Source organism: Cyprinus carpio, chromosome B17 (genome assembly GCF_018340385.1).
Source record: "Cyprinus carpio isolate SPL01 chromosome B17, ASM1834038v1, whole genome shotgun sequence".
In the NCBI taxonomy this organism is placed as follows: domain Eukaryota; kingdom Metazoa; phylum Chordata; class Actinopteri; order Cypriniformes; family Cyprinidae; genus Cyprinus; species Cyprinus carpio.
In genome coordinates, this window is record NC_056613.1 from 13,296,096 (window position 1) to 13,308,184 (window position 12,089).

The window sequence follows — 12,089 nt, forward strand, 5'->3', positions numbered from 1 at the left end:
AATGAGTTGTCCTGTAGTTTTTCCATAATGGTCAAGAGTTTATGCATGTCTCATTTGCAGGAGATCCCCGTCTGTTTTGCTGTTGTTTATGCTGTTGCAGATTGACAGCAATCAGTAGGTGTTTGATTCAAGAGTCTGAACTCAATCCTGGACCATCAAAGACATCCTGCTTTCCCACAAATCTCGGTGTCAGGGAATCAATTCTCATTGGCTTTCAGCTGATTGTTTGTTGCACGTATTGATGGGTAGACAGTGAGAGAGGCATAGACAGATGGAGAGAAAGAGAGAGAGAGAGAGTGAGAGAGAGAGAGAATGTTTATGATTGTTCAGAGGAGATCATTCAAATTGTTAGAGTGTGTGACAGGCTTAAAACAGTACAGAACAGAGTTATTGATGAGGGTAGATCCCAAAGGTATAACTGTAAGATGCCCAGGCGGACTGTTTATAACCTAGTTAGTGCTTTACGACTGCACCTGGTTCAATTCACTTGATCAAAACCATTTAACAGTCTTTCTTTATGACGTCCATTCCCACATTTCAGGCATAACAGGGCTGTTTCCATCTCTCTCATCTCTCCTCCCATCTCTCCTCTATCTGCTTAAACAGCTCTTGACAGTGCTGCACGGGTGGCGGTATCATTTCTCTGCAGATTTCTGTTTATTTGTTTTCTCTGGCAGTGATATTTCATGCGATGACACAGGGTAACCGCTTGCAGTTCTTCCTTTCATTGACTCTTCCTTCCCTGAGGAATAAAAAACACATTATTCAAATGTTTGCTTTTAATGGAGCACCCTGTAGTCATTAAAAGGAGAAGCAAATTAGACAATGTTCTTATTTTAATTCTATTGTGTACATTTAAAGTATCTTCATGTTTTGTTTATTGCCTGGCTTAATTTAAAATTTTAACTGTGGCTATTAGCATGGAAAGCAATTTACTTGGGTCTGTCAGTAATGGAAAAGCCAAGCCACACTTTCTCTGCGTTTGTCTCCAAGGATTATTGGTGGTTTGCCAGTGAACTTTGCTTTTGTCAGAACGCTGTCATGCACATGAAATGCGTGTAGATACATAAACAAACCCACGGGGTGGTATGTGTGAGCAGGCAACACGGGAAGTGGCTCCTATTCAGGTGTTTTTGACAAACCTAACCAATATTGACACCCGCTGTGTTTTGCTTTGTTTGTTAGCATGCATCTCTGAGGTGAACATGACTGGTGCAAGCATTCCTCCTGGCCGAAAATTGGCGCATATTGATTTTATTTCAGTTGTGCAATCTTTGTCAGGCATTATTCTGAAGACAAATGTTTCTGAGTCGTGGGGGAACTTATGTTAATGCATTCACCTTGCCCTCGCAGCAATAAAGAAGACGTGTTTGTACCTGTGTGCATTTCTCTCCATCCTCCTGGCTCTGCCAGTAAACCAATGAAGGGGCCCATCAGATCTCACTATAGCTCCCTGTTGACCAATCACTGAGAGTCTCACTGTGTTGAACAATATTTCATCCCAAATTATACTGCATTCCATCCCTAGCACTCTAGTTTCACGTCATACACATGTTTTGTCTGGTTTCGTAGGGTGGGGTGTAATGAAAAATTCTACATCCATGTTGTTGCTCTCTTATGATTTCATTTGGTGTCCCTGGATTATATTTGGTCAGGCCATAAGCCTTCTTTTGAGAAGCATGTTTCAAGCGAAGCATCTTTCTCCTGTGTAAGGCTGTTGACCCTGAGTGAATGTGAGTTTAGACATCAAATTTTCATAAGACCTATTCCTCGTCAAATTGACCATGAGATTTTCCCATCTGGAAAACTGAGGATTTTTTATTTTCTTTATGCCTTTTTGAATCTACAGCTGAGAAAGTGAGAACTGATCTTAGCACAGCATCTTTCAAGGGCACGACCTTTTTCACGAGCTGTTTAATTCTGAACTTCAACAAGTTCATTATGAAAAAGCAGAGGGAGAATGTTGCTGGAGCAACTGGCATGTTTAGGTTCATGTTTGTCCTTTTTAGTGTTGTTCAGATTTTTACCAGAACACAATATTTGCACTTTCTTGCAAGCTGCAGCAGTAAGAAAACCCAGGCGAAGAAAAACAAAGGTGAAATCAATGCAGAATTGAAACAGACAGGATTTTTCCCCCTTCAGAAACAGGCAGGTTATGTGATGAGGTGAATCAGGAAAGAAACACTGCAGATAGCAGACTGGATTTCATTTCAAAGTGTACATCCACTTCAGCTGATGCATTTATTCCTTTATGCTCCTTCTGCCAGTGAGAATTGAATTATGGACGTGTTTTGAAATGTTTTGTTATTTCCAATCTGAGAGTGATATATATACGTGCTTCCACTCACCAAGAACATTTTTTCCCTTTGCCACAGGTCTTTATTTGTGCACACACTTCAATATTTTGATGGACAGCTAAAATCCCAGCTTAGTTCTCATCAGCCTTTGATTCTGCATCTTTGCTCACCTTTGCATTGGGCATGCATTATAAAGACAAACAGGTACAGAGGGCAGGCCATAGCAGACCTGGGAGTGCCTGTAATGTTAATGAAAACAACTGTGCAAAGTTTACAGAAAGACATACATTTGAGGAATAACTTGTGAATGTGCTACAGAATTGGCCATGATCGTTTTTTTTATTATTATTATTATTGTTGTTGCATTTACGTATTTGGAAGATGCAAAGATGCATTTTATCAGTCCTGGCGATCAAAACCATGACCTTGGGAACACTATTCCAGCTGAGCTCCATGAATTGTTAAATGATAATGGGGCACAGAAAAGGCTAGTTGTTTTTCTTTATTGAGGCAATGCATTGATCTGCTAGCATTTCTTAACATTTTACAAGGACTCATGTATGATGCATGTGTGATGAAATGATAGAAAGAAAACGAATGGGGTTTTTACAGAAAATCACTGCTTAGAAAGTGCTGATGCTCATCTTGTTCAAAGTTCACCACAGCTGGAGACGGGACATTGCAATCAGTGCTCAAAAGCTGGAAGAAATGCAACTGCTTTCAACCAACAATTTCACTTATATGTAGCCAGATAACGATCGCGATTTCCAGAAGTCTCCATTACCAAAAAGCAAGAATTTGTAAGCTATTAAATGCTGTAGACTGTCCTATTGATTTTAGTTTGAAGACAACAACACAAATTGACAAAGAGAGACTGTTTGGTCGAAAAGGTCGGTAATAATTTTGGAACAGATCAGTACTATTAATTTTAATGACCCCTTATGTAATTACGTTCTTATGCATCTAGTGTTATTGATAAATTCCATAAATTTTGAATAGCTGATAGTTTCTAAATTTTGAATAAAATAAAATGAAATGCAAAGACTTAAAAGAAAAAACAACTGTATTGTTTTTGTAGATTTTATAATTTACATGTGAAATCAGCAATCAGATACACTTCAAGGCAGTTCTAGAATTGTGGAAAGTGTATTTATGGAATCAGCATGATATGGCAAAGCAACATCTTTTTCTTTTTTCATACCCAATTACTGGAGCTAAAAGGCGGACTGTCAGTCCATTAAATAAAAAAATTATATTCAATAATAAAATAAAATTCAAGTCCATCTTAAAACATGTTAATGAAGTTAAATTTGGGTGCATTTTACTCTTTCATTAATGTGGTAATCAAACTCATCTTCAAAACTTGCTGTAGTGAAAAAATATAAATTGACAAATAACAGAATAATTTGTTCTCATTATCAGCACAACAAAGTAGTCTAGAAAACTTGCAGTTATTAAGTCTTGATTGTTGTTCCTTAAGTGATGCTGTCTCTAATTTTGTAGAACAGTAATGTTACTTTTAAATGTGTACATGTTGCTTAATAAAGTTTAATAAAAAAGACAGTTGAATTATTCAAAAGCTGTTGTGCACCACATGTAAACCTTCTTTTTCTAACCTACTTTGCCTCACATTTTCTATTCATTTACCATTGGAGTTGGATCATGTGCTACTCTATGTTCTCTCTTTGATTCATGGTATAAAGTGATGGTGGTGAGGGAAGCGATCCCAGTTTCTGCTTAATAACGTCACGGTTTTTGCAGTGGAAAAGATGTCACAGTACAAAAAGGCATAAAAATTCTTTGAAGGTTGAGATGAAGAATGAAGAGATCAAAAGCTGTCTACTTCATGAAATCAGGAATTTCAGTTGAATAAGTCAGCGACGCTCACTTTTCTTTCTTGTCGTTTGTGGAACAGGATTGCAGTCATGGAAATTCCTGTTGTTCTGATCTATTGCATGCAAGAGAGAAAGAGTTGCAATATAACGTACTGCAGAAAGCAAGGGAATTTGGTTATGACTTTGGGGATTACCCTGTAATACCAACATATATAAATTCATAATATGATGTTATGGTCTGGGTTTGACTGGTTGCACAACAGGAAGCATAGATTGAAAAGCAAAGAGTTTTTTTTACAGATGCTTCAATGCACTTGCTCTTTCCAGCATAGTGCAAGACTGTGATTCACTCCCTTGGACTGAATCACATGTGGTGCGTGTGCTGTGCTGCGCATCCGAGTGCAATTCAGTAGAAGAACTCAGATCAATATTTTTTTCATGTTGATGTAAAGAACCACCAAGACACTCTCTATTGTTTTGAAGCATGCATTCAAGCAGTGTTCCAACCTCCAGCTGTTTTTTAATCTTTTTCAGCATCCGATGTGTACGTCGAAATGCAGCTTGAGCAGGAAAATTAGTTTTTTTGTGTTTCATCTGTCTGTGTCTGACATAGAAATACACTCCCACTATCTCTTTCTGTATAGAATGCACTTATATTGAACCTGGACAGGATGTTTGATAAGGAAGGTTTTTGATCAGTCTCCTGCAATGTGGTCTTATCACTTCATTACTGCCTGCGGTTAGTCCAATATCTACTCCCTAAACATGAAAGCCAGTCTGTCCCTTTGCAGGTGTTCCTGTCTCATATAATGTAGATGTTCCACTATGGTCAATGTCAAGATTCACAACCAGATATCAACAATTGCTATTCCATTTCATTGACAGGTTGTGGTTTCATTGCATTTCTACCCACAGGACTGCATTTCTTAGGAATTCTATACTATGTACTGTCCCTCTAACCGAAAGGTATAGTTCACCCCCCAAAAAATTTTTTGTCATCATTTACTCATCCACATGTCGTTTCTATTTTTTCTTCTGTGTAAAATAAAAGAAGGTATTTGTAAAAACATTGTTTTTGTCCATACAGTAGATATAGTCAATGGTAACCAAAACAATTCTTCAAGATAACCTCCTTTGTTTTCTTCAGAAGAAAGAAATACAGTGCGAGTAAATGATGGCAGAATTGTCATTGTTGGATGAACTATCCTTTTAAGATTGCATTATTCCATGTGTGTTTAATGTCAGTCATTTCCACAAACCCCATTTGTGCTGCACTCTGTTCTCTGTTTTGGTATCAGCAAAGATGCAAGAAGTGTGACTCTGACAGATGCAAAGTTATCTTTTTACATTGCTACAGGAAGCAGAAATTCAAATTTTTGAAGTGCACAAAATGTCTTCTGAAAAGTTGAAAATCAACTTTTAATGTTTCCTTGTTTCACAAAAGTACTTTTTAAAAGAGTGTCCTTGGCTCTCTGTGCACCATGGTTGAGCTTATAATTTTTGTATGTAGACCAAGAAGATCTGTTTATTTTCATCACAGTAATTTTTCTGCATTCTTTTGTCTTTTTGTTTTCTGCAGGCAGTGGAAACGAATCTAGCATCCAAAGATAGTCACTGGGTGTACGCTAATGAGGTAAGCACACATTCATAATACGTTTCAGAAAAGAGGGATCAACTTCAAATCTGTTTGCAGTCAGATCCAGAAAACAGCCCAAATTCAGTCTGCTGTTGTCATATCCAATTTCAACTTCAACAGTGTTTGATATGTGGCACATCTCTCATTCAGTATGTAATATTCTGTCACCATGCTAGAGCAAAACTGACAGTGGATTATTGCACTGGCACGAATCTGAGCCACAGTTTTGCTCTCCTTATTCCTCTCTCTCCCTCACTCTGTTGACTGAGGACTGGATGTGAAAGCAAGAACTAATGAGAGTCTGGCCATACAAGAACCAATGAGAGCTGAGCACAGCAAGTCTAGCCCAATAAAAACTGAGTGCAGTACTCAGAAACACAGACAACATCTCTGTGCTCAAAATCACAAAAAAACTCATACTCTTTTATATGTTTACACAAAAAGAAAAAACTACACAAAAAAACAAAAAAAAATCATCAATCATCGTCTTTATGAACAAAAAAAAGAGAGAGGGAGAGAGAGAGTTATAGAGAGGGAGGGAGAGAGAGAGGGAGAGAGAGAGAGAGAGAGAGAGAACTTTGCTTCTTTGGGACTACCTGACGATATGACAAACTCATACTTGAGTTTAAAACCTTACAGCACACTACAAGCTTATACAAAAACACTTTGTCTATCTCTCTGTATCTATCTATACAACATGGCCAAACAAATATGATTTCAAAACCATTCACATGGAGAAGAAGCATCCCTTACCTAACCTAAATAAGAGCTTTCACTCTTCTAGAAAGGTTTTTCAGCAGAAAAAGGTTTTTGATCCCATTTGGACACATTTAAAAAAGCCAATGCCAAAAAAATGGCAAAAAGATATTTCAATCAGGACCACTTCCGTCAAGTATATTTATGACAATTATATTGCATACAGTTAGTGTTGGCGGTATGGTTATGTTCTGGGCAAGACTCCACAAGCCTGTCCATGCAGCCATGCTTGGACAGAGCAGGGAGAGCAGCAAGACAAACCCCCCTGGGGTACAGAACAGAACCATTATATGCATACATAATTACAATTCACAATTACATGAGTTGTAAACGAAATGTGATAGACACTGCTTCCAATGAAGAGACTGTAAAGAAAGAAAATTAGTTTGGATTACAGGTTCAGTTGGTCTAATTGGGGTTGGAGGAGGGAGTTAATTGCAAGCAGCAATGCGACAGAAGAGACTCTGAAGAATGGGAATTTAAATAAACCGCATGTGATAGGTCTCAAAACTGGATTGGTACACGTCAGGAACAGCTGACTATCGGCTGATGCAAGCATCACCAACAAATAACTAAATAAATAACCATATGCTCAAATAGTATCAGAGGTGCTCTCTTTAATACAGTGAAAGTGGATGGGGACTAGAAGTGTTAAAAATGACAAAGATGCACCATACAAGCATAATAAAAGTAGTCCATAGGACTTATGATAAAATTCTATCTTCTGAACCCGTATGATAGCTTGGTGTACAAAACCAGCCGCCCAGTCGTCATTCAGTCATAATATAACTTGGAATATATGAAAATGTTTACTTTCACTGTATAAAAAAGCTTAGACATTCTGCTAAGCATTTCCTTTTATGTTCCACTGGAGCAAGAAAGTCATACTGGTTTGGGACGACATGAAGGTGACCAAATTATGTTTAATTTTTCGAAAATGGCTACAGGTATGTGTGTTTGTCTATGAAGACTGCATTAATTTTATGCATTTTCCTGAAACAGGTTTACCAAAACCTGCTATTCCAAAGGGGATGTCCATATTGGGCCATGTAATGCATCTCTCTCTCTCTCTCTCTCTCTCTCTCTCTCTCTCTCTCTTCTAGTATATGACCCTGTATCATGCTGACAAAGCTTGCTTCAGGCGAATGAGACATTAAGTCATAGGATCAGCCCACTTATTCCATAAAGAGCATCCAAAACATGCTGTCATGCTCCACTTCAATCAGTACACACTTTTAAAGATTTTTTTTTTTTTTTAATTTTCACGTATGAGTGCACTTCGCATAAAATTGACTGTGATGATATACAGTACATGCACTCTTAGTTAGAAGTGAAATGTAAATGTTCTAACGTATGTAAATTATATAGGGCTCTTTTACAGTAGTGGTTTTGTTTTGTAATATGCGTCTCTAATCCTAATCCTGTTTTCAACTCTCCTTATTTCATATTTGCTCATTTGCATAGTCAGGTTTCAGTGTGATCAAATTAAAGCACAGTCACATTCAACCTAGAAATGGTAAAATAGAGAAACTCGCCATGCATTACCTCGAGGCAGGAAAGGTTTAGATGTTCACTGAATCACATTGCTGTGATGCTTCTGTTTATCTCTTATTCTGAATTGAAGCTGAGTAATTTGCTTGTGCCTCGACACACAGCCGACATGAAGGTCACCACAACACCTGTGAACACAAATTAGGCCTCTGCAGTTTTCATTCATCAAGGTCATGGCATTAAATCTTTTTTTTCCCTGTAATGTCATTTCATTAAGCCCAAGCTCCTGTACAGATGTGTCTTCAGTTATTTTCAGGGGTGCTGACCATTAATAGATTTCAAATATTCTCTTACTTTCACAAGCGCTTGAAGTTTAATTAAATGACAGATTTCATCCAGCATGTTCAGGGATTCAAACATCTGCTGTGATTTAATTAGAGACAGTGACATCAGAAGTCCTGACTCTGCTTAATATCACCTTGATTAGTTGATCAGTAAAATGTTTTATTGTCATGAATAAATGAATAATTAATACCTTCACCAGGGACGTGTATCAGAGATCATTTATATGGTAGGCTGGCCTGTTTTGATTTAATGTGTTTGGAGGTTGCTTATGAACTCCCAGCATTCCACACTGTGAGTCATCTCAGCACTGTGATCTCTGCATATTCTCCTGCTACCTTATTTTTATTTTTTTTAATTTGTCTAAACGCCAGCAGTCTGCTGCCAAGATTATAGAAAGATATTTTGCAAGATCAAAGTCATTGTATGACCTGAATGTACTCCATTTATAAAGGTCAGTGAGTCAAAAGCTAATTTATAAGTCATGCGTTGTTTCTTAGAAAATAGAGAAACTGTTTAGGCCTGCTATAATGCAGAATTACATTTCTAAAAAAAAAAAAAAAAAAAAAAATTCAGCAAGGATATATTCAATTGATCAAAAGTGACAGTAAAGACACTTACAATGTTTAAAATATTTTGGTTTTGACCAGTATTATGTCAAAAAATGTCTTAAATTGTATAATATGGTTAAAGTGATAAAGTCTCAAAAATCAAATGATTGTGTGCTCTCTTTTTTTACAATGAAAGTAAATGAAGGCCAAGGGTTATCAAGCTTGCTCACTAAAAATGCAGCATACAAGCATCATCCATATGACTCTTATATATCTAATATTCTGATCCCATATAATAGCTTGTCATGAGAAATAATGCAGGCTGTCATTGACTGGAAATATTGCTTTAATAATCTTGCTTGAACGTATTGGTCACTGTTCACGTTCATTGTACTGAAAAAGGCAATCCAGAAAGTCATACAGGTTTCCAAAAACATGTGTGTAAATGACAACCTATTTTTATTTTTTAGCAAGGCAAGTTTATTTTTATAGTACATTTCATACACAATGGTAATTCAAAGTGCTTTACACAAGGAAGTTAAATAATCATAAAAAATAATCAAAACAAAAAAACAAGGAATTTAATATATTTTAAAATTAAATAAAAAAATATTTAAAAAAAAAACATTTAAAACTGTTAAAAATAGAAAATGATTATCTATAAAATACAGTGCAATTAGTTTGGATGTAGCACAGTGCTCATTCAATAAATGCACAGCTAAACATATGATTTTTGAGTCTGTATTTAATTAAATGTGGCTAATGTTTGAGCACATCTGATCTCTTCTAGAAGCTGGTTCCAGCTGCGGGCGGCATACTGTAATAGCTAAAAGGGGACTCCCTTTATTTTGTGTGAACCCTTGGTGTTTCTAACTGACTCGATCCTAATGATCTGAGTGGTCTGTTAGGTTTATATTCAGTGAGCATATCTAAAATGTATTTAGGTCTTAGGCAATTGAGTGATTTATAAATGAGTAAAAGTACTTTAAAATCAATCCTAAATATAACTGGAAACCAGTGTTAAGACCTGAGGACTGGTGTGATAGCTCAGATTTTCTGGTTCTAGTCAGAATCCTGGTAGCAGCGTTCTGGATGAGCTGCAGCTGTCTAATAGTCTTCTTCGGAAGGCCGGTGAGGGACCATTACAATAGTCCACCCTGCTGGTGATAAAGGCATGAACAAGTTTCTCCAACTCTTGACTGGAAACAAAACATCTAAGTTTTTGAGATGATAGTATGCTGATTTAGTTACTGCTTTGACATGGCTACTGAAACTAAGGTCTGTCTCTAGAATCACACCAAGATTCATGAGTCTAGAGTCATTCACCCCTAGAGTCAAGGTATGCATTCACCTTGAGAACTTCATCTTTGTTTCCAAATGCACTGACTTCAGTTTTCTCCTTGTTTAACTGAAGAAAGTTCTGGCACATCCAACTGTTAATTTCATCAATGCATTGGCAGAGGGAGTCAATGGGGCTGTAGTCATTTGGGGATAAGGCTAGGTAAATCTGGGTATCATCAGCATAAATGAGATAGGCAATTTGGTTCTTTCACATTATTTGACTTAGTAGGAGCATATACTGTACAGGCTAAACAAGACCGGTGGAAGAATTGAGCCTTGTGGGACTCCGCATGTCATGGATGTCCACTTAGACTTATGCTCTCCTATACTCACATAATAACCTCTCCCTTCTAAGTATGACCTGAACCATTTGAGTACCATCCCAGAAAGCCCGACCCAGTTTTCCAGTCTCTCTAGAAGTATGTTATGATCAACAGTGTCAAATGCAGCACTAAGAATTAGTAGTACCAGCACTGATTTTTTGCTAGAATCAGAATTAATGAGCACTGTCTCTGTGCTGTGATGCAGGTGGAAACCAGAATGAAAATTATCCAGGTATCCATTTGAGTTTAAGTAGTTCTTCAGCTGATTAAAAACTACCTTTTCAATAATCTTGCCTATAAAAGGAAGATTTGATATTGGTCAATAGTCGCTCAATATGGTGTTATTAAGATTGCTCTTTTTCAGAAGGGCTTGTTCAGGGAGTTTGGAAAAGTCCCAGAAAGACGTGAGACTAATATTTTTGTGAGGTAATATTTTTATGTGAAATATTTCTTCACCAGTAAAGTGTAGTGATTTATTATTAGGTTAGATTCAAATACTATACTGTATGTGTGAAGAGCCTAAAGGTATTTACATTATGTCTGGAAAAAAAGTGCATGAGGGTGAAGAAACATGCTTAAATTCAACAAAATTTCAGAGATTTCACTATTTTATAGATTTTTAAACTAAACATTCATTGTACCCCAGGTACTGTATATGTTCCTTCAAGAATTTTTCAGTTTGCAGCTGATTAAATATTGCAGATCTTTAGAAGTGTTTTGACTGTCATGCACAATATTCTCAGAGGGACCAATCCATCATTGCTGTCATTATTTTTCCACCATATGTTGTACGTCACATTCCTGGATGTAATTGAGAGTGTAAGTTTAGTTCTTAACTCCCTGAGGCTTATAGCTATTCCTGTATGTGCACTCAAAGACTACATGAACTAAACTATATGCTTTACATCTTAAACAGACAGGCCTTAATTTCCTCAGTTTTGTTTCTTAGTAATGCTGAAGCACTTATGACTTTTGATTGATATGTTTTGATGCTGATATTTACTTCTGCTTTGACGCGCAAGAGATTTGCTTTTTGTGCTTATTTTTTTCCCCCCGCTTGGCTGTGTTTTCTTGAAATTTGTTTATTTATTAACACTGATATCTGATTTATGTATTGCTTTCGAATTTATATTTTCATGTACACTCACATACTGTAATTTTTTCTTTGACACCACAAATCATGTTATCACAAAATCACCAAATTTATTGCCAGCCTGTATTCATTTTATGCCTGTATTCATTGTTCTGCATCTCCAAGCAATGAATCATATTCTTTTGTATGAGTTTTTTGTGTTCAGAATTATTTGAAGGTCTGGTAGTGTGTGATCCACAGTCATTTAGTGTTTGTCTAGTGTCATTTCCTTTCAGCAAGTGTAAGATAGTGTGTTCATGTAGTCTGTTCGTCTTAACATGGCTAAGTAATGATGTTTAATAATATATTGTCACTCAAAAACCCTCCTTGTTACTGATTTTACAATTGTTTATAAGGGCTGTCAACAGATCGGTAACACTTTATA

General features: G+C 36.7%; 1 protein-coding gene across 3 annotated transcripts in view; it reads left to right on the plus strand.

Moving 5' to 3' along the window:
* The window catches only part of grid1a (glutamate receptor, ionotropic, delta 1a), a 245,467-nt gene that overhangs the window by 193,474 nt on the left and 39,904 nt on the right, over positions 1-12,089 (plus strand). For all 3 annotated transcript variants that reach the window (XM_042742360.1, XM_042742359.1, XM_042742358.1), the window contains exon 5: positions 5,712-5,765. In XM_042742360.1, the coding sequence (XP_042598294.1) occupies positions 5,712-5,765 (54 nt within the window). The remainder of the gene's footprint in view (positions 1-5,711; positions 5,766-12,089) is intronic.